Genomic DNA, 27,187 nt, shown 5'->3' on the forward strand with positions numbered 1-27,187 from the left:
GTCGCGTTCCGTCTGTATTCAGGAAGGAGAGGGCCGCTCAGGGTGGACATAGGGACAGCAGCTGCGTCTAGCCAGCCTCGGCCAAAGAGAACGAGGACTCGGCTTGCACGAGAAAACCTGTGAAGACGCAAGGCGACTCAGGATGCCGCGAATCCCCGAGAGCCTCACCTGTCCCTCCCCGAGGAAGTCCAGCTTTTCATAACGCTTTGCTCGCGACTTCACGTCCAGAGCCATTCGTCACGCGAAACCCGGCTCCGGCAGAAAAGGCTGAAGTCTCAAAACAGAATGGAATTTAAAGGTACATTAAAGCCTCCAACAGCCACTTCCGTTCACTAGGCTCGGACGCTTTATTAGCTCCGCCCCACTTCCGGGATGGGCGTGGGGGCTGTTAAATTAGTCCCGCTCCACGGAAGCTGCGCGAGGCAGGGCTCGTCGGTGTTTCTGCGCAGCTCCGCCCCTTCTCAATTGGTTGCTTGATGGCGGTGGAAGCTGGATGCCTTTTGTGGTGGCCAACTGTGTCACCTCGTTACCATTTTAACTTAGATGTTTTATTAACTACTGGTGATGGGTCAGCGTTCTGATATGGTTTTGAGTTCAGAATCTAATGGGTGTCTGTGAGTGTGAAAGGCTCGGCCTTCTGCCTGATCCCCCTTTCTGGTTGTCGGGCGTGGGCGTGCTGTCGCTAAGGGTAACTGTGGACGCCAAGCCCCGCAATCCCAGTTTACTTAGACGCAGGCCGCTTTCGAAGGGCTGGTCAAGAGGCATTCTTACTCAGTCCAGTCCCTTTATGAAGAAGCATGCCTTAAAATCCAAGTCAACTGAAGAATTTTTTGTTGTGGAATAGACGTATGTTCATCAGTATTCTACTCTGTAAAGTCGAAATGGTAATAGATGACATCATTGGTGGTGGTGCGGTTAAATGAGACATGCAGAAAGGTTAGACATAGGAAATGCTCAATCGTTAACTGATCAGTACCCAACTTTCTCATAAATTTTCATCCAAACCAACAAATATAAACGTATTAATTCATTTATTTGTTGGGGTCAGCGGATACCCCAAGGAGCTGTAAAAGGAACAGCTTGCCTAAGTGAAACTTGGCTGTTTACTTGCCTGCAGTTCAAGCCTCATTACACCCTGAGGTCAGTATGCCCTGAGGTGATTCACAGAAGCATGCCTGCAGGTAGTTCTCACTGCCTGTTTGTGCAGGATACTCCTCTCTATGAATAGGCTTTGTCTTTTCAGCTTTCATGAAATCACATCCTCATTCCTCAGTTTGCTATTCTCACGTATTTCCCCCTATATAATCTGTAACCTGTCTGTAATAAAATGAGACTTGATCAGAATCCTGTCTTGTCTCCATTCTTTGTGCCTCTTGCCTCGTAGAATCCTCATTCCCCACTTAGAGTCTCCGTTGCTCGACCTGCGGAGGGGTCATTTATTCAATGAATATTTACTGAGCGCTTACTATGTACCAGGCTCTATTGTAGACTTGAGGAATCAGCCAGAAAAAAGACAAAGATACAGTACTTGCTTTCAAATGAGAGTAGATATTAAACAATATGTTGTGATTTAAAAAATGTTATGGGCTTCGGTCCCCTGCCACCAGTTTCCAGCATGCCTGGTCCCACCCCCAGTGGCACTAACGGCCCCTCAGAACGCACTCCCAGTAAAGCAGTGGCCGCCCGGGCGGCGGGTTCCACGGTCCGGCAGAGGAAGAATGCCAGCTGCGGAACAAGAAGCGCGGGCCGCACGACCTCTGCCGGCACCGGGGGGGGGGGGGGGGGGGGGGGGGGATGTGGCGCTTCCACCGGGAGGATTCGCCCGGCCTCTAAGTTGGCCCTGTTTCAGAATTGGTTGTGCGTCTTCTGTTCATCGCTTCTGTATTTATGTTGCACATTTGGGGCAAGTACACTCGTTCATAGATTTGGCTACATCCATCTGTCATCTGAAGAAGAAGAAAAAACAATATATCTTGGACCAAAAGCATACTGATTTTTCTGTTCATGAAAAAAATTTTCTTTAAGTTTACTGTTTTACAGGGAACTTGATGAGAATTGATTTTAAGGAATCACTTTTTTTCTATGGCTAATAAGCTTTTTAATTAAAATAAAATAAATAAATAAATGTTATGATACATAGTGATAAGTGTTATAGAGATAATAGATCAGGGAACGGGGATAGCGATAATAGGATTTTCAGTTTTAAATAAGCTGGGACAAAAAAGGCATCACTGAAAAGCCACCGCAGAGTTTTGAGTAGACACTTGATATGACTTGACAACGTTTTAAAAATTCACTCTGGCTGTTGTGAGAGACCTAACTATAGACTGGCAAGGAAAAGCAAGATCAGTTAAAGAATTATTGCAGTAATCCATGGTTGTGTTAGGTGGTAACAATTTAGCTTCTAGCCAACAGGATTTTCTGACAGATTGGATATGTGTTGAGGGGAGGAGGGAAGCATAATTCTAAGGTTTTGAACTACAGCATTTGATGTTTCCAAGAGTTGATAATCCTGATTTTCAGAGGATTGTTGAAGAAGGCAGCAGAATACCAAAGCTCATAATTTAGTGAAAATAATAAAGTGTAAAGGTTGAGTCCTTGCTCTGGATCTAGACTGCCAGCATTGACTACTGGCCCAAGTATTCAATCACTAGATTTATGATTTGGGCAAATTATTAAACCTTTCTGTCCCTAGTTTCCTCTTCTGTAATAGAACCCAACCTCCTCATTGGGTTCTTGCAATGCTTAAATAATGTCACACTTCAAAAACCCTTAGAAAAGTGTCTAACTCTGCTAAATTTATGTTAGCCACTGCATAACTATTATTGATCAACTCCAAGCTCATTTTACTTGGGTGTTAGCCACTGCATAACTATTATTGATCAACTCCAAGCTCATTTTACTTTGATATGTCTGTAGGCAAAATTCTCAGACATTGCAGAAAACACACCATCTTTATCACTTAATTCTTTTCTTTATTAATTTTAATTTTTTATCTTAGCAAGAAAGGAAGGGAGAGACAGGAACATCAATTTGTCCTTTTATGCGCTCTGACAGGGGATCAAACCGGCAACCTCTGTGCTTCCGGGCAACTCTAACCAACCAAGCTATTTGGGCAGGGCTACCACTTAATTTCTAAATCTTGAAATTGTGCCAAGTCATACCTAATGATCCGTGGTGTCACATGACTTAGGCCAAAGTTCCTTCTGAAAGACACCACTATAATAATCTAACCTCACTTGTAGTAAAAATAAGCTAAGTAGTAAGCTAAATTTGATGGTATATCCGTGAAGCTAGAGGTTCCCAAGTGTGCTATGGTAGATGAATTGATAATTACTGCATTATGCCATGCTCCTGAGAAGTGAATTCCTATATGGGAATATTTTAAATAGAGTAACAGGTGTTAAGGTGATATTCTGGGTTTATTGGGTCATTGTATATATATATATAATACCACTGAGCATCTGTATAGCATTTTATAGTTTACAAAGCACTTTTACACATTGGTAGTAGCCAGCTCCTGAGATAGCCCCACTGATTCTTGCCTTCTGATATTAATGAACTATGTAGTTCCCTCCCACAATGAAACAGGCTGTTATGTGTGGCCAATAGAATATGGCAGAAGTGAGTGTGTACAACTTCTGAGTCTAGATCATAAAAGGCATTAACTGCATCTGACTTATAGGCTTGGATGACTTACTCTGGGGGAAGTCAGCCATCACGTCATGAATTCACTTAGGCAGCCTTGTGGAGAGGAACTGAGGTCTCCTAACAGCTAGCATCAACTTGCTAGCCATGTTAGGGAGCCATTTGGAGATTAAAATTGTCCAGCCCCAGTCAAGCCTTCAGACTAAGTGCATTCCCAGGTAGCATCTGATTGCAACCTCATGAGATACTGAGCAGAACTACCTAACCAACCTCCTCAGGAATTCCTGACCCAGAGCGAACATAAGCTATTATTTGATCCTATCATACTGTGTATTACCAGAAAGGAAAACCTAAAATTGGACATATTAAGCAATTTGCTGATGCTTACATATATTTAATTGCTTACCCTATAAATGACAATAGAGGCTATTTAAGCCAAGCCAGAACATTTTCTTTAAATTTCATTTTAGGGAGAGGAAGAAACCTCAATCTGTTGTTCTACTTATTTATGCATTCATTGGGTGATTCTTATATGTGCCCTGACCTGGGATCAAACTTGCAACCTTGGTGCATGGAGACGACACTAACCAACTGAGCTACCTGGCCAGGGCTAGAATTCTTTTTATGACACCGTCCTCCTTGGGAGTTATTTTGTAATAGTGATATATTTTTTCATTTTGACTTTCATGGTAGTAGCTAAAGTAAAGTGGCCCTCAGTTCCAATATTAGGATTTCTAACTGCTGGCCCATGGTATTACTTAAACCACTCTTAATTACCTGAACCCACTGTTTCTGAAAGTAAAAAAAAAAAAAGAAAATTGTCCCAGGCTTCCCTTTACTGAAATGCAAAAGCTAAGGAGAAAATAGCACTAGTTTTTTTTTCTTTCTATTTTTCTGAAGCTGGAAACGGGGAGAGACAGACAGACTCCTGCATGCACCCGACCGGGATCCACCCGGCACGCCCACCAGGTGGGGGCGCTCTGCCCACCAGGGGGCGTCGCTCTGCCACGACCAGAGCCACTCCAGCGCCTGGGGCAGAGGCCAAGGAGCCATCCCCAGCGCCCGGGCCATCTTTGCTCCAATGGAGCCTCGGCTGCGGGAGGGGAAGAGAGAGACAGAGAGGAAGGAGGGGGGGGCGTGGAGAAGCAAACGGGCGCCTCTCCTATGTGCCCTGGCCGGGAATCGAACCCGGGTCCCCCGCACGCCAGGCCGACGCTCTACCGCTGAGCCAACCAGCCAGGGCCGAAAATAGCACTAGTTTTAAAGAAAATTTTCCAAAAAAAAAAAGACTTTTAAATAATAAAAGAACCCATGAATCATGTATTCTTCATACATCACCAGGACAGCTTATTGCTAACACCAAACCCCTGCCTCAAATTCTAATTGGGCAATATTTATACTAGGCCACAACACAATTTTTAAGAGAATCAGATCATATCTGGAATAGTAAAAAAAGTAAAGATTAACTCATAGGCAACTGGACAATACTCAAAGCTATCATTACTATTCGGGATGACCTCTTTAAAGCATATTCTAGAAATCATTAAAGGTATGTAAGAGAATTTATTTAACTTTGTGAGGTTTTACTTTCACAATGATATATATCCTTCACACAGGAAGACCCTTTTAAAGTTTCATAAGTTGCCTTAACAAGGTAAATATTTAGGTTGATTTTATGAAGCTTTCAGATATAAAGTTTGAGAAAGCTAATGGTTACCAGGATTTGCATACATTATCAAAATCAAAACAATAAAAATAAACCAAGGAACACGACTTTCTCGACACCCGTAAAGACATAAGAAATTGCGATTTCTAGTCCAACATTTATACCTGTGCTATATTAATTTTGATCTGATTTTATTTATTTCGTGTGTGTGTGTGGCAGAGACAGAGAGTCAGAGAGAGGGACAGATAGGAATAGACAGGAAGGGAGAGAGATGAGAAGCATCAATTCTTTGTTGCAGTTCCTTAGTTGTTCATTGATTTCTCCTATGTGCCTTGATGGGGGGCTACAGCAGACCAAGAGACACCTTGCTCAAGCCAGCGACCTTGGGCTCAAGCTGGTGAGCCTTGCTCAAACCCAATAAGCCCACACTCAAGCTGGTGACCTCGGGGTCTCGAACCTGGGTCCTCCGCATCCCAGTCCAATGCTCTATCCACTACGCCACTGCCTGGTCAGGCTGATCTGATTTTTTATTGACATTTTTTTTCTGAAAATAGGTTACAAATAATCTTTTGTGTTAACTCTCCAGTCTTAATACCACAGTTACTGGTTTCACCTTTGTATATTTTTACCTTTTAGAGTAGGATGTGCTTATTAAGCCAGGTATAGGCCAGTAACTTTATGAATAAAAAATTTTAGAGAGAATTAAGAACAAGTAATGGAGTCATTATTTCACTGATCCTCCTCCAAATTTCAGGAAAATCACTTCCAAAAAGCAGCAATTCTGCATTATAAATTCATGTCTAAAAAGAAACTGAAAGAAAAGTGAAATTATGGGAAACCTATAGTGGTTTACTAGCCATTGTGTGCTTTTAATAATTCAACACTGTTAATACTTGATAATCAAGAGTAAATTAATAGGCTAACATTTAAAAATGTGTACTTTAATAAGTATAAAGTATATAAACAATTAGGTAAGCTTGTGGAGAAGCTGACCAAGATACATAAATTAGGAGATACAAGCGTCCATCTAAATTTTCTATATTTCTTTTTTTACAGAATATTTATTAAAGTTGTTTAATGTACAATTTCTCAGTTGTCATTTGGAAGTCCTTTACTGTAAAGACTACTCTTTTGTCTGAGAACAAACAGCAGCCGCAGTGCCAGTGATTATTCTGGACCTCCACGCTGAAAAGGCAAAAATAAAACAGTAAGATTAGGAGAAATCTTTTCATGGCCGTTAAACAAATAGACACTACTTTAAGCAAATGATCTTTCATTTTTAAAAAACAATTTCAGATTTTTCCATTGCTTTTGAGCACTCACAGAAATGTTATAAATAATATCAGATTTGGAAGGGGCTGAAGGTTGACCTAGATCAGTGGTCCTTAAATTTCATGGTCTCAGAAGCCCTTTACACTCTGAAAAATTTTTGAGAACCCAAGAGCTTTTTTTCATGTGGTTATATCTATTGCTTCTACATATCAGACCTCTACACATGCATCTCTTAATGCACACAACTGAGGTCTTGAACATGGTTTTTCTCTCATAGTCCTGACCTAACTATTTTTGTCTTAGTTATGGATACATGCAACAAGACAAGGGGAAAGGCATGTAAATGAGTATACGAAACTGCAAAAGCCAAAAAACGTTAAGGTGTTTTGCACAATATTGTGATAAAGACCAATAACATACCTGGATAAATTCCATTTCTTCTTGAGACACAAGTTTCCTTCTGTATTTCTGAGGTAATGCTTTTATGATTTCTGCAGTGTCCGGTGGGCCCTGATGCATCAGCCAGTCTTGCGATTTACTGCCCTTAGAATGCTGGGAAATTGAAGAAGCGTGAGATGGTAGTCCTGCTGATCTCAGAACTTCTGAAGCTGAAATTAAAAAAATGTCATTAGAGGAATTGTTCAGGTGTATTAAAATACTATTTTGCATTACCTATTATTGAATAATCCAGTCATTCTTGAAAAAAGTATTATAATCCTGAGAGAAGTACTGAAAGTAACTTAGTTGGGTAACCATATATAACTTCATAAACTTCTTAAAACAAATAAGGAGGTGGTGTTAAGTAAGTGAATTACTAACTAGAACAAGTTTGTAAAATAATGAAATTTCTAGACAGTGGAGTTCAACCCATAACCTATGTTACTAACATTTTGTCATATGGTGGAGTTTATAGCTAATATCTTACAATGGGGATTAAGAATTTTGGTAAATATAGGTTAAGATTAGTTTTCTCAATACCTTTATACTTGTTTACCACCTATATCTTAATTCTTCAAAAGTTATAATAAATTAAAAATATCTGTATAAAGTTTGTTAAAATTCTCTCTGAATTAAGGATTAAATACCTTATAATAAAGACGAGGACAGAGGATCTGGTAAAATGGAGACTTCAAAGAAAAACAGGACTTGTTCAGAATCTTTAGTTACTTTAGGGCTATGAGTGATTGCTAAGGTCTATAGCAATCTAAGACATATGTACTGCCCTGCTGGGATAGTTTGGCTGGTTAGAGCATTCTTCGAAAGGGCAGAGATTGCCAGTTCAATCCCCGGTCAGGGTACATACAGGAACAGATTGATCTTCCCATCTCTCTCTCCCTCCTTCCCTCAATTCCTCTCACATTAAAATCAATAAAAAGAGCCTGACCTGTGGTGGCGCAGTGGATAAAGCGTCGACCTGGAAATGCTGAGCTCGCTGGTTCGAAACCCTGAGCTTGCCTGGTCAAGGCACATATGGGAATTGATGCTTCCAGCTCCTCCCCCCTGTCTCTCCTCTCTCCTCTCTCTCTCTCTCTCTCTCTTTCTCTCTCTCCTCTCTAAAATGAATAAATTAAAAATAAATAAATAAATAAATAAAATGTTAAAAAAAATCATAAAAAGAAATAGAAATATGTACTGTCTGAATGGATAGATAAATCAGTGAATGAAAGAAAAGGTTAGCTGGGAGAGCAATATAGAAATAGTTATTATTCCTCACAATATCTGCAGATGTAAACATGGGAGATTATTCTAAAGGATAAAAGGAAAAAACGGTAGAAAAAAATTCCCCTATATAAACTCAGTATCATTAAAAATTCAGATGCTGCCTGACTGGTGGTGGTGTAGTGGATAAAACCTTGACCTGGAACGCTGAGGTTGCCAGTTTAAAACCCCGAGGTTGCTGGCTCTGAGAGCAGACTTGTCGCGCAGGGTCTCAGGCTTGAAGAGGGAATTGTCCACACGATCTCAAAGCTCAACAACTCAAGCCTAAAAGGTTGCTGGCAAAAAATTCCAAGGGCTCTGGCTGGAACAAGGGGACACTGGCTTGCCCTGGTCAAGGCATGTACATGAAGTAATCAATGCATAGCTAAAGTGAAAGCAACTATGAGCTGCTGCTTCTCACCCTCTCTCTACTTTCCTGTCTCTCACTCTCTCTCAAAAAAAAAAAAAAAATCAGAAACCTCTACTGTCGAGTCATTATGTTTTTGAATGGAGGTAGTAAGTTCATTTCTACTTACATGTAAACTAAGGTAGGGTCTACCTGATTTTAAAATAAAAAATATTGCCTATAATAGGACATTCATGTATAAATATATACATGTACAACTTTTTTTTTTTTTTTTGGTATTTTTCCGAAGTGAGAAGTGGGGAGGCAGACAGACAGACTCCCACATGCGCCCAACTGGGATCCACCTAGCAAGTCCACTAGGGAGCGATGCTTTGCCCATCTGGGCAGCTGCTCCGTTGAGACCACAACCATTCTAGTGCCTGAGGCAGAGGCCATGGAGCCATCCTCAGTACCCAGGCCAACTTTGCTCTACTGGAGCCTTGGCTGCGGGAGGGGAAGAGAGAGACAGAGAGGAAGGAGAGGGGGAGGGGTGGAGAAGCAGATGGGCGCCTCTCCTGTGTGCCCTGGCAGGGAATCAAACCCAGCATTTCCACATGCCGGCCTGACGCTCTACTGCTGAGCCAATACATATATACCTTTAAAACAATCTAAAATACAACTTACCATTTGGTTTAGGATGGTCTCTTCTGTCAGGGAACCTTATTAATGGAGTATGTGGCTTGACTACCTAAAGGAAAAATAAAATGCATAAAAAAAAGATGAAATACTAAAACTCATTAACTATATTTACAAGAAAATCTACTGAACCACATAGATACCTTCATTAAAATAAAATAACTTAATATTTATTTGAAAGTAATTTAAAATTTTACTATTTTACTTTTCCCCAACCAGGAAAGCTGGTCTATGAATTATTAACTTGCTTATCTTATCTGCCACTCACAATAACTTTGTGCTTTATACATCACAGACATTTTACTCTACGGTCAACTGACTTCTAAGACAACTCTATGACAAAGATTATTGATTTTATGATGTGTGATTTATATATTCCCCCACAACTGGTTAAGTATTGGAAGTTTCCTGAACTGTACTGAGTGTTGTTTCCCTAGGCCCCTTGTCGGCGGCAAACCGCAGCTCACGAGCCACATGCAGCTCTTTGGCCCCTTGAGTGTGGCTCTTCCACAAAATACCACATGCGAGCGCTACCTCGATAAGGAATGTACTTATCTATACAGTTTAAGTTGAAAAAATTTGGTTCTCAAAAGAAATTTCAGGCCTGACCAGGCGGTGGCGCAGTGGATAGGGCATCAGACTGGGATGCGGAGGACCCAGGTTCGAGACCCCAAGGTCGCCAACTTGAGCGTGGGCTCATCTGGCTTGAGCAAAAAGCTCACCAGCTTGGACCCAAGGTCGCTGGCTCGAGCAAGAGGTTACTCGGTCTGCTGAAGGCCCGCGGTCAAGGCACATATGAGAAAGCAATCAAGGAACTAGAGCAGTGGTTCTCAACCTGTGGGTTGCGACCCCGGTGGGGGTCGAACGACCAAAACACAGGGGTCGCCTAAAGCCATCGGAAATACATATTTTGTTGCCTAAAGCCATCGGAAATACATATTTTGTCGCCTAAAGCCATCGGAAATACATATTTTATTTAAAAATGTATTGTATAATAAATATGTATTTTCCGATGGCTTTAGGCGACCCCTCTGTTTTGGTCGTTCGATCCCTGCCGGGGTCGCGACCCACAGGTTGAGAACCACTGAACTAGAGTATCGCAAGGAAAAACCGATGATTGATGCTTCTCATCTCTCTCTGTTCCTGTCTGTCTAATCCTGTCTATCACTCTCTCTCTCTGTCCCTGTAAAAACAAACAAACAAAAACTTAAAAAAAAAAAAGAAAGAAATTTCAATTGTTGTATTGTTGATATTTGGCTCTGCTGACTAATGAGTTTGCCGACCACTGCCTAGGCTGTGAATATTTAGCAGTTTACAATAGGATATAAAGCATATTTAAAACTAGATAATTAAAAAAATACTTTCGGCTCTGAATGGTTGGCTCAGTGGAGAGAGTATTGGCCTGGTGTACTAACATCCCAGGTTCGATCCCTGGTCAGGGCACAAATGAGGAAGCGACCATCTGCATCTCTTCCCCTCCCCTCCCCCTTTCTCTCTCTTCCCTCCTTGCAGCTAGTGGCTTGATTGGTTCAAGTGTCAGCCTGGTGCTGAGGACAGCTTGGTTGATTGGAGCATCTGCCCCAGATGAGGGCTGCTAGATGGATCCTGCTCTGGGCGCATGTGGGAGTCTGTCTCACTATCTACCTTACTCTCACTTAAAAAAAAACAAACACAACTTTTTCTGGCTACAAAAGTAACACGTTGCTTTATGAGGTGGCAGAGTGGACAGAACTTTGACCTGGGACACTGAGGACCCAGGTTCAAAACCCCAAGGTCGCTGGCTTGAGTGCAGGCTCCTCCAGCTTGAGCATGGGGTCACCTGCTTGAGTGTGGGACCACAGACATGACCCCATGGTTGCTGGCTTGAAGCCCAAGGTCTCTGGCTTGATCCCAATGTCTCTGGCTTGAGAAAGGGGTCACTGGCTCAGCTGGAGCGCCCTAGTCAAGGCACAAATAGAAGCAATCAATGAACAACTAAAGTGCTGTAACTATGAGTTGATGCTTCTCATCTCTCTCCTTTCCTGTCTGTCCATCTGTTTCTCTCACTAAAAAAAAAAAAAAAAAAAAAAAAAGGTAACACGTTCTGTGTAAAAAATTTGGTAAAAATTCAGAAAAACACAAAAAGGAAAATTATATAACCCCAAAGGTGTAAACATTTGATAGCCCTTTTAGTCTTTTTCCTATGCCCATAGAAATATAAAATTTTTTAAAAGACTTTATTTATTCAATTTTCAGAGAGGAGAGAGAGAGAAAGGGGAAGAGCAGGAGGCATCAACTCCCATACGTGCCTTGACCAGGCAAGCCCAGGGTATCGAACAGGCGACCTCAGCGTTCCAGGTTGACGCTTTATCCCACTGCGCCACCACAGGTCAGGCCAGAAATATAAACTTTTCACTGCCCTAGTTATCATGCCATTTCCATCCCCATTCAGTCTAGAGTTTATGTTCTCTGCCAGGAAATCTCTCCACAATCCCATACATTTCCATGCCTCAGCTTTTACCCGACTGCTTATCTTTTTCAAAAACTCAAATACCACTCCTAAGAAACTTCCTCTGATTACAAAATGTGATACTTCTCCTTTGCATTTTCACAGTATCCTCAACATCTTAACATTTTGCAGCAGACAGATAAATGAGCCAGTGATTTACAGGAGAGCTAAGCTCCTGGAAAGGCACAATCAGAGAATTAAGCACTTCCGCAGCAGTGTCTGGAATATAGTAAATGCTCAGGAAATACCTGTCAACTAAGTGAACAGACTCTGTACAGTGGGACTAAGTATATATATAGGCATGTGAGTCTGTGTAATACACAACACTTAATACCTATGCACGTACACCAGAGAGAAAGAATCCATTCCAGCATTGCTTATGAACACTTAAAACTAGGAAGTAATATGCCCTTATAAATTCTCACTATTTGGGGTAACCCCCCCTTTTTGTAGGTTAACCAATTTTAATGGAACCAAATGATTACACAATATTTTATATATGTTCATGAAAAAAAAACAACCCTGCAACTTTTGTGGGAACCGTTGAATGCAAGCAGTGAGGAGCATATCCTTGTAAAGACTTCTTGGAGTTGGAACTGGAGATTAGTATTTTGGTCTTTCACTCCAACCCCATCAGCTTCCATCATCTTCTTCTTCTTCCCAATGATTGAACTAATCTTTTTTCCACTGGTGATTAAGCTCTGCCTTGTCACTGGTTTCCTTGAAGTGCTTGGTTTGCTGCCCTTCAGACATTTTGATGCCATTCTGGAATGCAGCCTTGGGCAAAGCAACCTTGTTCATACACTCACTGTATTCATCCTGGGTATCAAAGTCCCAGTGGCCTAAGGGGCCCATCTTGTTACGCTGGTCCATTCTTCTGCTATAATCAAACTCCTCATGACTGTCTATAGCCCTATCATCCATCATGGGTAGCACACAGCATAACTTTTCGATATGCCAAAGAAATCTCCTAGCTGCTGCTTGTCCTCTGGCTTCTTCAGCAATTCAGTGCCTTCCCAGCCAGCAGAACCAGCAAACTTTTCATTGATTGATTTGACCAACTCCTTGGCAAATCCAGCTCCTTTTGTCAATGTCCATGAGCTCACCTGACCAGGCGGTGGGGCAGTGGATAGAGTGTCGGACTGGGACGCGGAGGACCCAGGTTTTAAACGCCGAGGTTGTCAGCTTGAGTATAGGCTCATCCAGCTTTAGCAGGGGATCATAGACATGACCCTATGGTTTTTGGCTTGAGCCCAAAGGTCACTGGCTTGAAGCCCAAAGTCGCTGGCTTGAGCAAGGGGTCAATCGCTCTGCTGTAGTCCCCCAGTCAAGGCACATGTGAGAAAGCAATCAATGGACAACTAAGATGCCACAATGAAGATTTTTTTTTTAATTTTTAATTTTATTTATTCATTTTAGAGAGGAGAAAGAGAGAGAGAGAGAGAGAGAGAGAGAGAGAGAAAGAAAGAAAGAAAGAAAGAAAGAAAGAAAGAAAGAAAGAAAGAAAGAAAGAGGAGAGACAGGGGGGAGGAGCTGGAAGCATCAACTCCCATATGTGCCTTGACCAGGCAAGCCCAGGGTTTCGAACTGGCGACCTCAGCATTTCCAGGTCAATGCTTTATCTACTGCGCCACCACAGGTCAGGCCCACAATGAAGAACTGATGCTTCTCATCTCTCCTCCTTCCTGTCTGTCCCTATCTGTCCCTCTCTCTGATTTTCTATCTCTTGTCAAAAAAAAAAAAAAAAAAAAAAGTCCATGGGCTCATCATCCACTTTTGACTTCTCAAAATAGCTGCCTCTTTTCTTCCTCTCTCTTGGTCCTGCTTCCACTCTGGCTCCAGATACCTTTCTCGCTCCCACTCTCTGTCACAGTCTGTCTCTCTGGCAGTCACTCTCCCACTCCTTGTCTTGAGGTATCTTGGTTGTGAAGGGCACATGGTCCCTGTGTCTTTGAATATATTCATGTCATTCTCATGGTGTTTCTTCTCTTCTGGCTTCCCTTTATCCTTCTTCTTGAACTTCTTGTTGTGGGTACCCTGCCTCAGGTAGGAAAGGATCTAGGTGATCTTGCTGATGACAACGTCATTTGTCATCAGAGTGCTCTGGGCCTCAGTGGTGGGGTAATCAGCTTTGCTGCATGTAAGAGGGGTGGGGATGTCCTCTGTCAGCATAATCATCGTGCAGGTCTACTGCACAGGCCATGTGGCTGGCAGGAACAGCTCATTCCACTTATAGGCATTGCTTTTGAAGAGCGTACAGTAAACACTGCAACCCAAACAACTTAAATTCAATTTTCAGTATTTTCATCTTTCTTGGTTTCCCATTGGGACTTTTCCACTGGTTCTTCATCCTCTTTCTCTTTGCTGGCTCCTACCTTAGGAAGCAGAGCAAAATCCAAGCCTTTCACCAAATGGGTGTTTCATGTCATCACCTAAAAATCTGGACTCTTGGATGAACTGTTTTCTCTCTGCAGCTGATCTGTTGTCCTCAGCAGTGGGGCCCACAGGCCTGTAGTTACCTGTGGTGCTGATCAGCTCAATTTCCTCATAATGTTTATTCATGCTATCTCACCGTTCCTTGGCTTGGTACTTCTCTGCTAGTTCTCACTCACTCTCAATTTCTTGTTGGTGAAGCTTGGCATAATAACTTTCTTTTTTCCCCCTTCCTTCATGCAATTGGGTCTTCATCTTTATTGTACTCCCTCAGCATCTCATGGTAACGTGACTTGGAGGGCGGTGTAGCCATTGAGGTCATGAGAAGTTTCTTGAAGCCTTCATTGGTGAGTTCTGATTGGTGGAAGGAGTGAGGATCATCCACATCATGGCCATCTGAGGCCAAAGGTTTGGAGGGCCACTCGCTATCTAGCTTTGGCATTTTGTCCATGGTGTTTCAACACCAGCAAGAACTGAGACTCAAACAAAAACAAAGCAGCCACAGCCTTTTCCCCACAATGCACTTCTGGAACCAACCCACAGTGCCTTGCATTTGGCAATCCTTTTGTACCTACCCACCCCGCCAGGAAACAGGAGAGGGGGTTCTCCCTTTTATAAGAGAAAAATTTAAGAAGACATAAAAGCAGAGAGTAGAATAATAAGCCCTGATAAACATATCACACAATTTCAACAATAATACAGTCAATCTTATTTCATCCCCTTTTCCCAATAAGGAAATGGACTTCACTGAAAAGAAGAAAAAGACCCTTTACTCATAAAAAAAAAAAAATATATATATACATATATATATATATGTATATATATATATATATGTATATATATATATATAATATCCAAATTAAAAAAACAACAACTAGGCACTGGCTGGTTGGTTCAGCGCTAGAGCATCGACCCGGTATGTGAAAGTCCCGGGTTTGATTCCCAGCCAGGGCACACAGAAGAGCCATCTGCTTCTCCACCCTTCCCCCTTCCCTTTCTCTCTATCTCTCTCTTCCCCTCCCACAGCTAAGGCTCTATGGGAGCAAAGTTGGCGGGGTGTGAGGGGTAGGGGGTGGGGAGGATGGCTCCATGGCCTCCGCTTCAGGTGCTGGAATGGCTCCAGTTGCAGCGGAGCAATGGCCCAGATGGGCAGAGCATCGCCCCCTGGTGGGCATGCCAGGTGGATCCCGGTCGGGTGCATGTGGGAGTCTGTCTGTCTGCTGCCCCCTGCTTCTCACTTCAGGGTGGAAAATAAATAAATAAATAACCAACTAGATAAAAAAATTTTGCAACAGACCAAAGGTTAATAGCCATACTATATATGGAAGTTGTAAGCACAGGAAAACTAGGTAAGATATTCTTTACAGATAAAGAAAAATAGGCTTGACCAGGTGGTGGCACAGTAAGAGCGTCGAATTGGGATGCGGAGGACCCAGGTTTGAGACCCCGAGGTTGCCAGCTTGAGTGCGGGCTCATCTGGTTTGAGCAAAGCTCACCAGCTTGGATCCAAGGTCGCTGGCTTGAGCAAGGGGTTACTCGGTCTGCTGAAGGCCCACAGTCAAGGCACATATGAGAAAGCAATCAGTGAACAACTAAGGTGTCGCAACGAAAAACTGATGATTGATGCTTCTCATCTCTCTCCGTTCCTGTCTGTCTGTCCCTGTCTATCCCTCTCTCTGACTCTCTCCCTATCTCTGTAAAAAAAAAAAAAAAAAAAGAAAGAAAGAAAAATAGCTCTTAAACCATATGAAAGGATAATGAGCCTCACATATGGTTAAAAAGAAAGTTAAAACTATGTGAAGGTAACATTTTTCATCAGTTAGATTTTTTTTTTTTTTTTAGAAATGAATATTTTATTTGAGTTTGTTGAAATAGTACTAGGTATTTAATACAAGAGAAAGCTTAATGTCTTGACATTCCTTAAAAACTACTTAGTAATGTTTATCAAGGTGAAGAGTTAAGTAATTCCTGACTTTTTAAATAAAACATGATCTTTTAAATATATATATAAAAGAAGGGAAATCCATGTAGGAGGAAGACAGGCATGTTATAACATAAGGCAGAATATAAATAAATAAAAAATGTAATAGAAGGTCAGAAAAGGGAGATATTAATTCAAATTGAGGAAGACATCAAGAAAAAATTATATTTGATCTAGGGTTGATGATTAAATGCAATTTCAAAAGGTGGAGACAGTCTTAGAAAATAGCCATTAAAATAGATGGCATGCTGTGAGCAACAATAAGCAATATCACTAATATGTAAAGAAGTACAAATATTTCAGGAAGCAGAAAAAGAATAAAAGAAAAGAAAGGACTAAAGGAAGAAAAAAGAAAGAAAGAATGGAAAGAAGTAAGGTAGGTAATCAGGTTAAAAAGAAAGGCTAGAAGAGGGAGCTAAATATCACGATAAGTTTTAACAGCAGCAATAAGAGCAATAAAATAATAAGAGTTCAGAAAAATTATAGGCATGGATGATTGCCAATTATGTAGGAAATAATTGCAACAGTCTAGAGTAAAAATGAAGAGGTCTGACACAGGACAAACATAGTAAGATCAGAGAGGGTCATATAGATTCATGATATTCCATAGTTAGTAGTGAAAGAACTTGATACCCAACTGGATGTAATGGATGAGGGAGATGGACTCATCAAAGATGATCTCAAGGTTTCTAGCCTAGGTTACAATGAGCCAAAACCTAGGGTCCAAAAATGCTCATTTCGGACTTCTAAAACTCCATCCAAGGTAGATACCTCTCTGATAAGTTTGTCCAACTGACCAATAACATGGGGTGGTGTTGTCTGGAGTAATACTTTCCCACTGTACACGCTCATGGGATATATAGTGCCAAACGTCATCAGAGCAATTGCTATGGCAGAGGCAGTGTCTACAGCAAAATAATTATTAATTCCAATTAGCATATATGTAATACAAAGAGCAAATGCTCCAGCAAGATCAATCAAAACAAATGGATTCATTCGGGGAAGAAAGATACTGCTAAGTCCTGGAATAATTCCACACATACTTCGACTAAGATCCGCAACATGCTCTTGAAGCCAACTCGTACTAGCAGCTTCAGAGACATAAGCAAAAGGTTTATTCCGAATAGAAAGCATCGTGAACAGGTTGAAAGAAAGAGCCACAAAAGTACCAACTAATAATCTTCCCGTGTGTATCTCCGGCTGCTCCAAAAAGCGTTCTGCACTTTCTTTTAATATAAAGAGAGCTCCCAACTGTGCCAAGACCGTGGAGGCAAATACAGCCAGAACTTCTAACCTTTCAAATCCAAATGAATAGACAGGACTAGGTTTCCTCATCATTACCCAGTAACTTATTAAACACGTCATTAAACTAAATAGATCAAAAATGGTCAGATAAGTATAGGCAGTTAAAGCTATACTGTTAGTGGAACTGCACCACATAAGCAGAAAGCCAGTACATGTTAAGTTTATTGCACCAAAGAGCAGTATCTTCCAGGACCTTCGGTCAGCTGCTACAAGTCTAAATTCCTGTAATAACTTGCCAAAAAAAGATCTTTGTGGTTTTCGAAAGAGATGAATTGTCCCCATGATAAGGAGCGGTACAATGCCTGCCGGAAGACACTCTCATCAGTTAGATTTTTTTAAAGTTTAATATACAAGCTGGATAACACAACTCTGTTGGGAAGGCTGTGTAGGAAAGCAGACACTCATTTGTTGCTAAAAGAATACAAAATAGTACTAACCTCCATGAGAGGAAAATAAGCCTGGAACTCATAGTTCATTCAACCTTCTGTTCCTAGCTCTCTCAACCTCCTTGCTGGGGCTTATTTTATTTTCACCTGTAAATCTCAATCCCTGAATTAATCCAACGACCCATCTTCTTCCCCTGTGTCTCATGAAGCCAAATGATTTCCAAAAATGACAAACTGACCTTTCTGCTCTTATATCAACCTGAATATATCAAATATATTACTGCTTGGCATTCAGTAGGCATTTAATTAATACCTGTAAATTACTCTCTTAATCTTCTAAAATTACTTCTGAATACACTGTAGTCCAGCCAAATTTCTGTACTTAATGTTGTCACCATGCTTTGTGAATTCCCATAAATTTGTGCCAGTGAGTCTATTGAAATACTGCCCTTTCTTTGAGGTATGGATCAACAGCCAAATTTGAAGCTATGTGAAGGCACCGTGTCTGTCTTGCTGGGACTGCAGTCCCTAGTACTGAGTATAGGCTTGGAACAGAGGTACTCAATATGTTTTGTTAATATGTAATTATTACACCTAACTACATACTGTTTTGTATTATGAATATCTGAGTACAAGTCTTTGCAGTTCTGTTAGGAACTGCATTCCTTATTATATACTTGACAGTATCTTTCTTTTTTTGTACTTTATTATTACTGTGTACTGTTCCATTTTAAGATTTTAAAAATTTATTTTAGAGAGGAGGGGGGGAGGAGCAGGAAACATCAACTCCTATATGTGCCTGGGACTAGACAAGCTTGGGCCCTCGAACTGGTGACCTCAGAGTTCCTGGTCAATGCTTTATGCCCTGTACTACCATAGGTCAGACCGCAATGAACATTTTTATACAGTCTTTTTAAAAAATATGTATATATAGGTATATGTGCTCATTTCTCTTGGGGAGAAAACTATGAGGAGAGTTGCTGGGTCAAAGGGTAGGTATTTTTATTAGACTGACAAAACAGCCTGCCAAAGTGGCTGTACCATTTTATACCCCTACCAGCACTGTGAGGGTTTCAGGTGCTGCACAAACTCATCATCACTTGGTATTGTTAGTCTTTTTAATTGTAATCATTAGGAGGGTACAGTAGTAATTCCTTGTTTTCATTTGTATTTTTCTGGCAAGTAATGATAATTAAGCATCTTTTCACAAGCTTATTGCTCATTTGGATATCTTCTTCTGTGCAGTATCATTTTTTTAAACCCATTTTTAACTTGGGCTATATATTATGGATACCAGTTCTTTGTCAGATGTTTGCCTTCTCCACAGAATCTTTAGTTAATGGTCAGTAACTACTAATCGAATTAATAATTGAGGATCATTTGTTGCTATGAGACCAAAGACTGGGATCTAGGATTATTTTTCAGATTGACATAATCTTTTTTTAAGATTTATTTCTTTATTTATTCATTTTAGAGAGGGGAGAGAGAGAGTGAGAGAGAGAAGGGTGGGAGGAGCAGGAAGCATCAACTCTCATATGGGTCTTTACCAAGCAAGTCCAGGGTTTTGAACTGGCGACCTTAGTATTCCAGGTTAACGCTTTATCCACTACATCACCACAGGTCAGGCCAGACTGACATAATTTTAAGAAAAGACCTTCTAAGAGATAAACTTGTGCAAAGGAAAATGCACCTCTCATTTCAAAGCTAATAATACACTTTCAAAGTTGAAAAAGATCATGTAGCCTTTGTTAGATGGCTCAGTTGGTTAGAGTGTTGACCCCATATGCCAAGGTTGGGGATGGGGGAGGCCCCTCCACAGACAGGGAACATATAAGAGTCAATCAATGGCCTGGCCTGTGGTGGCGCAGTGGATAAACCTTCAGCCTGGAATGCCAAGGTTGCCGGTTCGAAACCCCGGGCTTCCCTGGTCAAGGCACATACCGCAAGCAAGCAATGAACAACTAGCCTGAAACAACTATGAGTTGTTACTTCCCATTCCATGCTCCCCTTTCTCTCCTGTCTCTGTAAAATCAATAAAGTATTAAAAAAAAAAAGTCAATCAATGAATGCATAAATAAGTGGAACAACAAACTGATGTTCCTGTCTCTAAAATCAATCAATAAATTTTTTTTCTTTCCTTTTACTTTTTTTTATTCAGTGAGAGGAGGGGAGGCAGAGACAGACTTCCGCATGCAGCCCACTGAGATCCACTGGGAACGCCCACTAGGGGGCATGCTCTGTCCATCTGGGGCATTGCTCCATTGCTCAGCAACTGAGCTCTTCTTAGCTCCTGAGGCAGAGGCCACGGAGCGATCCTCAGAATCTGGCCTAACTTGCTCCAATGGAGCCATGGTTGAAGGAGGGGAAGAGAGAGAGAAAAAGAAGTGAGAAGTGGAGGGATGGAGAAGCAGATAGTTGCTTCTTCAGTGTGCCCTGACCAGGAATCCACATGCCAGGCCAACACTCTACCACTGAGTCAACCCAGCCAGGACCTAATAAATATTTTTTTAATAATAATAAAAAAAAGGGTCGTATAAACCAACCACTAAAGTGGAGTTCATACCTACCCTTTGACCCAGACTTTATATCCAATTTTACCCCTCCTATTTAATCTTGAGACTACATCTGGAGAAGCAAATACAAAAGTCTATCAGGAGTTAGTAACTAATGTGTGGATTAACAAAGTTCCTCTAGTTGCCAATCAAAAAAATAAGCTTGGGAAACCAACGCTAAAACATATGTTGCCGTTAAACTTAATCTTTTTCCACCCTTTTTAATTCCGTCCCGTCTGGCCTGTAAATAACGAGGGCTCAGCCAATTCTCAGGCCATTCCCAAGACCTTGAAGAGACACACAGGGTCAGTGCAGGGTTTGCTTCCTTTCAGTCACCGCTACCGTCTCCCTTCTGATTGGCTGATGCAGGACATCATAGATTGTACCAGACGCCGATTGGCCGGGTCACAGCCAGCGCAGCCTAGCTCACAGACTGCTAGGAAGGCTAACGAGGTCTCCGCGAAGGACAGTTCAGGGACCTGAAAGCATCTCTGTGCCTACCTGCTGAAGTGCAACACTCCCGCGGCCTGGTTCGAACCCTCAGCTCCGGTCACCAGCTTACTACCCGACAAACGGGTTCAAGGTCCAATTCTCTCACACACACAAACCACGGGTGGCGCCGCTGGCCTCACCGTGCGGCGTCCGCCACCGCCTTTCCTCCCCAGCGCTGTACCTATAGTCAGCACCATCCCTACCCTTCTCGGTGCGGAAAGACGACCGAATCGGAAAGGCGACCGAATCCCTTTACCTGAACGACCCTGCTAGCAGACGCCATTTTGCTGCCCATCATGACCCCCGAGAAGGGGCAGCTTCCGGGGCGCTCACTAGCCGTAGCGATAACAGCAATCGTGGTCGCCTGGGGGCGGGGCCTGTCTGTGACGTCACGAGGAGGGGCTAGGGGGCTGGGTCCTCCTCCACTGTAGCGCTAGCTCCACCCTCTTTGTCTGGCCCCATTCCCTCTGCTATGTCCCACGTTTCTCATTGTTCCGTTTTGCAAAAGGAAGGTTTCAGGTGCTTACACGATCAGAGAAACTTCTCGAGTAACAAACTATAGAAATGATCCCTGAAAGTATATAGTCTTGGGAGGTTTCAAATAATTGAGTTTCTTTTGCTCGTTAGCCAGGACCATTTCCTCTCCAGGAAGCCAGTTCCTAATTTCAGTACAGTCCAAACTTCATCTGAAAACAAATAAATAATGCAATCTCTTGTGGTTTCCTAAAATGAACAATTTTGTTAAAATAGGAAGAGTGGTCAATTCTGGGTCTACACAAAGCCATATAAATGCCGTTGCTTGCTTTGTTCTTGTTTTTTCTACTATTTGTCTTGTTAAAATGATGACTGCTTCAAATTTGATAGAACTCAGTTCACATTTTTCTTTTAGAAACATAAGCCATCTATATTATCCCCCAAAGTGATATTAAATTCTATGGTAAATATTAGTGTTACAATTTTTTTTTTTTTGTATTTTTCTGAAGTGAGAAGCAGGGAGGCAGAGATAGACTCCCGTATGCGACCAAGATCCACCTGGCATGTCCACCACGAGGCGATGCTCTGCCCATCTGGGGATTTGCTCTGTTGCAGCTGGAGCCATTCTAACACTTGAGGCAGAGGCCATGAAGCCTCAGTGCCCGGGCCAACTTTGCTCCAATGGAGCCTTGGCTGCAGGAGGGGAAGAGAGAGATAGAAAGGAGAGGGGGAAGGGTGGAGAAGCAGATGGGCGCTCCTCTTGTATGCCCTGACAGGGAATTGAACCCGGGACATCTACACACCTGGCTGATGTTCTACCACTGAGCAAACCAGCCAGAGCCCAGAAATTTATTTTTTTAAAGCTTTCAAAACTTGTTTTAGAGGCTCATATTCTAAAATCAGACTGATAAATTGATTAGATGGGCAAAGTACATTTTAAAAGGGGAATCCTTTCACAATGTATAAGTATATACATCATAAGGATATAGTCATCACTTTGTATACTTTTTTTTTTTTTTTTGTATTTTTCTGAAGCTGGAAACGGGGAGAGACAGTCAGACAGACTCCCGCATGCGCCTGACCAGGATCCACCCAGCACGCCCACCAGGGGGCGATGCTCTGCCCCTCCGGGGCGTCGCTCTGCCGCGACCAGAGCCACTCTAGCGCCTGGGGCAGAGGCCAAGGAGCCATCCCCAGCGCCTGGGCCATCTTTGCTCCAATGGAGCCTTGGCTGCGGGAGGGGAAGAGAGGGACAGAGAGGAAGGAGGGGGGGTGGAGAAGCAAATGGGCGCGTCTCCTATGTGCCCTGGCCGGGAATCGAACCCGGGTCCCCCACACGCCAGGCCGACGCTCTACCGCTGAGCCAACCGGCCATGGCCCACTTTGTATACTTTAAATATCTTATAATTTTCTCAATCACCTCACTAATGCTGGGGTGGGGTGGGCTGCGGGAAGCTCAAAAGCAATAGCAGCTTGGATTCCTAGTACACAGACTTTTCATTTACATACAGAAAGACAGCAAGTTTCTGTGCAAAAATCTAAAATGTTAGATTCTTATTGTAAAATCATTTAAACAACAGACTTTTTTGGCTATTTAAAAAATACAGTATATATTTCATTCTTCTCTATGACTATATCTAAGAAGGTGAAGAAAACAGGCAAAGAAGGCCCATAATTTAGAGCTTTTATTAAAAGATAAACTTTCCAAGTTCTCTAATAACAAGAAATCTCCTGGTATTACCTGATGATAAATTCAGAAAATGCCAACTGCAGTGCAAATTTCTGGTCATATTGGTAAGGGTTTTTGTTTTGGGGAGTCTTCCAGGAAAATGCTCTGACTTTTCTCTAACTATGGGCTTCTTTCTAAGTGTTGGCATTCATACTCCACAGAATTCTTATCCAGGCCCCTTTTGGATTAGTTTTCTCTAGGTTGAAGATGATAAAAGTAGCTGAAGTTGAGGCAGCAAGCTGCCACAATTTCTTTTTTTAAATTTTTAAATTTTTTTATTTATTTATTCATTTTTTTAAAGAGGAGAGGGAGAGACAGAAAGAGAGAGAGGAGAGACAGAGAGAGAGAGAAGGGGGGAGGAGCTGGAAGCATCAACTCCCATACGTGCCTTGACCAGGCAAGCCTAGGGTTTCAAACCGGCGACCTCAGCATTTCCAGGTCGACGCTTTATCCACTGCACCACCACAGGTCAGGCAAGCTGCCACAATTTCTAAATCCTATCTTCTCTTCTTGTTGCTAAGTTTCTTTTTCATGTATTCATTCATTTATTTATTTATTTATTGCCAGACCGGGATCCACCAGCATGCCCACTAGGGGGCGATGCTCTGCTTATCCAGGGTTTTTTTTTTTTTTTTTTTTTTCTTTCTTTTCATTTTTCTGAAGCTGGAAACAGGGAGAGACAGTCAGACAGACTCCCGCATGCGCCCGACCGGGATCCACCCGGCACGCCCACCATGGGGCGACGCTCTGCCCACCAGGGTGCGATGCTCTGCCCATCCTGGGCGTCGCCATGTTGCGACCAGAGCCACTCTAGCGCCTGAGGCAGAGGCCACAGAGCCATCCCCAGCGCCCGGGCCATTTTTGCTCCAATGGAGCCTCGGCTGCGGGAGGGGAAGAGAGAGACAGAGAGGAAAGTGCGGCAAAGGGGTGGAGAAGCAAATGGGTGCTTCTCCTGTGTGCCCTGGCCGGGAATCGAACCCGAGTCCTCCGCACGCTAGGCCGACGCTTTACCGCTGAGCCAACCGGCCAGGGCTTCCAGGGTTTTGATCTGTTGTAACCAGAGCCATTCTAGTGCCTGAGGTGGAGGCCGGGAGCCATCCTCAGTGCCCAAGCCAACTTTGCTCCAAGGAGCCTTGGGTGTGGGAGGTGAAGAGAGAGACAGAGAGGAAGGAGAGGGGGAAGGGTGGAGAAGCAGATGGGCACTTCTCTTGTGTGCCCTGACTGGGAATCAAACCTGGGACTTCCGTATGCCCTGCAGATATTCTACTGCTGAGCTAGCTGGCAGGGCCCCTATTACTCAGTTTCAATTTTCCTCCTGACTGACATCAGATTTGATTACTCACCCAGCTCAGCTCCTGTGATTTTTTTTTTTTTTTTTTTTGTGACAGAGACAGAGAGACTCAGAGAGAGGGACAGATAGGTACAGACAGACAGGAAGGGAGAGAGATGAGAAACATTAATTCTTTTTTGCAGCTCCTTAGTTGTTCATTGATTGCTTTCTCATATGTGCCTTGACCCAGGGGCTACAGCCAACCAAATGATCCCTTACTCGAGCCAGCAACCTTGTGCTCAAGCTGGTGAGTGTTGCTCAAACCAGATGAGCCCACGTTCAAGCTGGCGACTGCGGGATCTCGAACCTGGGTCCTCCACATACCAGTCCAACGCTCTATCTACTCTGCCACCGCTGGTCAGGCTCAGTTCCCATGATTTTTGTCTATATTCTTTTTTTTTTTTTTTTGTATTTTTCTGAAGTTGGAAACTGAGGAGGCAGTCAGACAGACTCCTGCATGGGCCTGACCAGGATCCACCCGGCATGCCCACCAGGGGGCGATGCTCTACCCATCTGGGGTATTGCTCTGCTGCAACCAGAGCCATTCTGGCGCCTGAGGCAGAGGCCATAGAGCCACCCCCAGCACCCGGGCCAACTTTGCTCCAATGGAGCCTTGGCTGCGGGAGGGGAAGAGAGAGACAGAGAGGAAGGAGAGGGGGAGGGGTAGAGAAGCAGATGGGCGCTTCTCCTGTGTGCCCTGGCTGGGAATCGAACCCGGGACTCCTGCATGCCAGGCCGACGCTCTACCACTGAGCCAACCGGCCAGGGCCTCTATATTCTTGATGCTATTATTTGGCTACTTTTATGGACCTGGAGGATATAATCTGATTCTATCTCTTGTATTTAAAGTCCCTATTCTACTGGGCCTTTGACTCCTTTCTTGTACCTGATAGGTAAAATTGCTACTTAGCCACCGTCTTTTTTTTTTTTTTTTTTTTTTTTTATAGAGACAGAGAGAGGGACAGATAGGTGCAGACAGACGGGAAGGGAGATGAGAAGCATAAATTCTTTGTTGCAGCTCCTTAGTTGTTCATTGAGTGCTTTCTCATATGTGCCTTGACCCGGGGGCTCCAGCCAAGCCAGTAACCCCTGCTCAAGCCAGCAACCTTGGGCTTCAAGCCAGCAACCATGGGGTCATGTCTATGATCCAAAGCTCAAGCCGGCTACCCCACGCTCAAGCTGGTGAGCCCATGCTCAAGCCGGATGAGCCCACACTCAAGCCAGTGACTTTTGGGTATCCAGGCTGCGTCCTTTGAGTCCCAGTAAAACACTCTATCCACTGTGCCACCTACTGGTCAGGCGCCACCATCTTTCTTAAGAACAATGCAGGCCTGAAGGAAGAAGAAGGACTTACCTACTCAGTAATACGGCTCAGACCTCCCTTGCAGCTGGATGCTGATAAGGTGCAATTGGGTTAGGATGCAGACAGTTTTGAGGAATTGTGGTACCACTCTCAACCACAAACAGAAGAAGCGATCTTGCAGCCACCTTTTCCCAAGGCCCTTTGGCGGATCCATATAACCCCTGCTCCATCCCTCCCTCGGGGCTGACACCCAATGTTGGTCTCAGCTTGCCTGCAACCCAGGTGTTTTTATTTTTATTTATTTATTTATTTATTTATTTATTTTTACCCAGGTGTTTTTAAAATAAACTTTCCTTTTGGAACACACTAGCCTTGTGTCTTTGGTTCGGCCTGCGGTTTTTGCCTTTCTTTCTGGTACTGAAACTCTGGAGGTGTGTGTGCCAGAGACTAGTCAGGAGTCTAAACCTGACCCCAGAAAGGATGAGGTTTGCAACCTGGGGAGCAGTGAGCAGCGGCAGCTTGTCTCAGGCTTATACCCCAGTCCTGCCTCCCTTGCCCATTAAGTTGCAGGACTAGTCTCCCACCCCCCACCTTCTAGCCAAGCTGAAAAGGGATACTCCCTTTCCCTGCGTGGAGACGAACCAAAAACCAGGCACCGGGACCAACTACCACCCTCTCATTTGGCCTCGCCACATCAACACCGGACAGCAATTACATTCAGGTGAATAAGCAGGAACTTTCCAACCACTCCTGCATCTCTCATTCCACCATCTAAGACAGTTCCAAAAATCCAACGCTGGTCAGGAGGGATTCCAGGCATTTGCCTCGTCTGGACTGCCGTACGGGGATGCCTGGAAAGCAGCCAGCCTCTGTTTCCAGTGGGTCTAAGACAGTAGGAATGCCTGCCTTATCCAAACACTCAGTCCACTGTCCAGGACGGTCCGTTTCCTCCTTGTAGACTGCGAAATTCTCACCTGCTACATCATGGAGAACTCGCAGTCAGCCATCCCCAAGACAATGCCTCTGGCTGTCTCTTAAAAAACCTCTGGACCCTGGGTTCAGTCCAGGATCCCAGGCCAAAGCGCCTTATTTTCTATTGCAACACCACTTAGCCTCAGTATGACTGGACAAATAGTCCAAGTGGCCTGAAAACGGCACTTTTGATTTTAACATCCTGACTGACCTTAATAATTTCGGCCAGTGAAATGAAAAGTGGTCCGAGATCCCCTATGTCTAGACCTTTCTTGTACTCAGGTCACAACCCACTCTCTGCGATTCTTGCTCTCCTTCTCAAATATTTCCTCCCCACTTAAAACTGAAGGATCCCGCTGCTCTGGAGGACCCTTCTAGTGTTCCTTCCTTCGACCCTGCTAACCACAGACCCCCAC

At 43.2% G+C, this 27,187-nt stretch overlaps 2 protein-coding genes and 4 pseudogenes across 4 annotated transcripts in view; 1 reads left to right on the forward strand and 5 right to left on the reverse strand.

Moving 5' to 3' along the window:
* The window catches only part of CDK7 (cyclin dependent kinase 7), a 29,953-nt gene extending 29,604 nt beyond the window's left edge, over nucleotides 1-349 (reverse strand). For 2 of the 3 annotated variants that reach the window (XM_066241975.1, XM_066241974.1), the window contains exon 1: nucleotides 169-349. In XM_066241975.1, the coding sequence (XP_066098072.1) occupies nucleotides 169-234 (66 nt within the window). In that variant the 5' untranslated portion in view covers nucleotides 235-349. The remainder of the gene's footprint in view (nucleotides 1-168) is intronic. The other variant, XM_066241977.1, reaches the window with a different exon arrangement.
* A 1,243-nt stretch (nucleotides 350-1,592) lies between these two features.
* LOC136320384 (protein transport protein Sec61 subunit beta pseudogene) lies at nucleotides 1,593-1,948 on the forward strand (annotated as a pseudogene).
* Nucleotides 1,949-5,191: 3,243 nt separating this feature from the next.
* KGD4 (alpha-ketoglutarate dehydrogenase subunit 4) lies at nucleotides 5,192-21,345 on the reverse strand. The gene is made up of 4 exons (XM_066241978.1): nucleotides 21,220-21,345; nucleotides 9,315-9,378; nucleotides 7,007-7,194; nucleotides 5,192-6,499 (listed from the first exon to the last, which is right to left on the reverse strand). The coding sequence occupies exons 1-4, from the start codon at nucleotides 21,259-21,261 to the stop codon at nucleotides 6,482-6,484; spliced, it is 312 nt and encodes a 103-aa protein (XP_066098075.1). The 5' UTR covers nucleotides 21,262-21,345; the 3' UTR covers nucleotides 5,192-6,481.
* LOC136321052 (protein Red-like) lies at nucleotides 12,318-14,689 on the reverse strand (annotated as a pseudogene).
* On the reverse strand, nucleotides 16,921-17,846 carry LOC136320385 (zinc transporter 6 pseudogene; annotated as a pseudogene).
* An 81-nt stretch (nucleotides 21,346-21,426) lies between the features above and the next one.
* Nucleotides 21,427-21,550, reverse strand: LOC136321510 (small nucleolar RNA U3; annotated as a pseudogene).
* Nucleotides 21,551-27,187: the final 5,637 nt, after the last annotated feature.

This window comes from Saccopteryx bilineata, chromosome 1 (assembly GCF_036850765.1).
Source record: "Saccopteryx bilineata isolate mSacBil1 chromosome 1, mSacBil1_pri_phased_curated, whole genome shotgun sequence".
NCBI lineage: Eukaryota > Metazoa > Chordata > Mammalia > Chiroptera > Emballonuridae > Saccopteryx > Saccopteryx bilineata.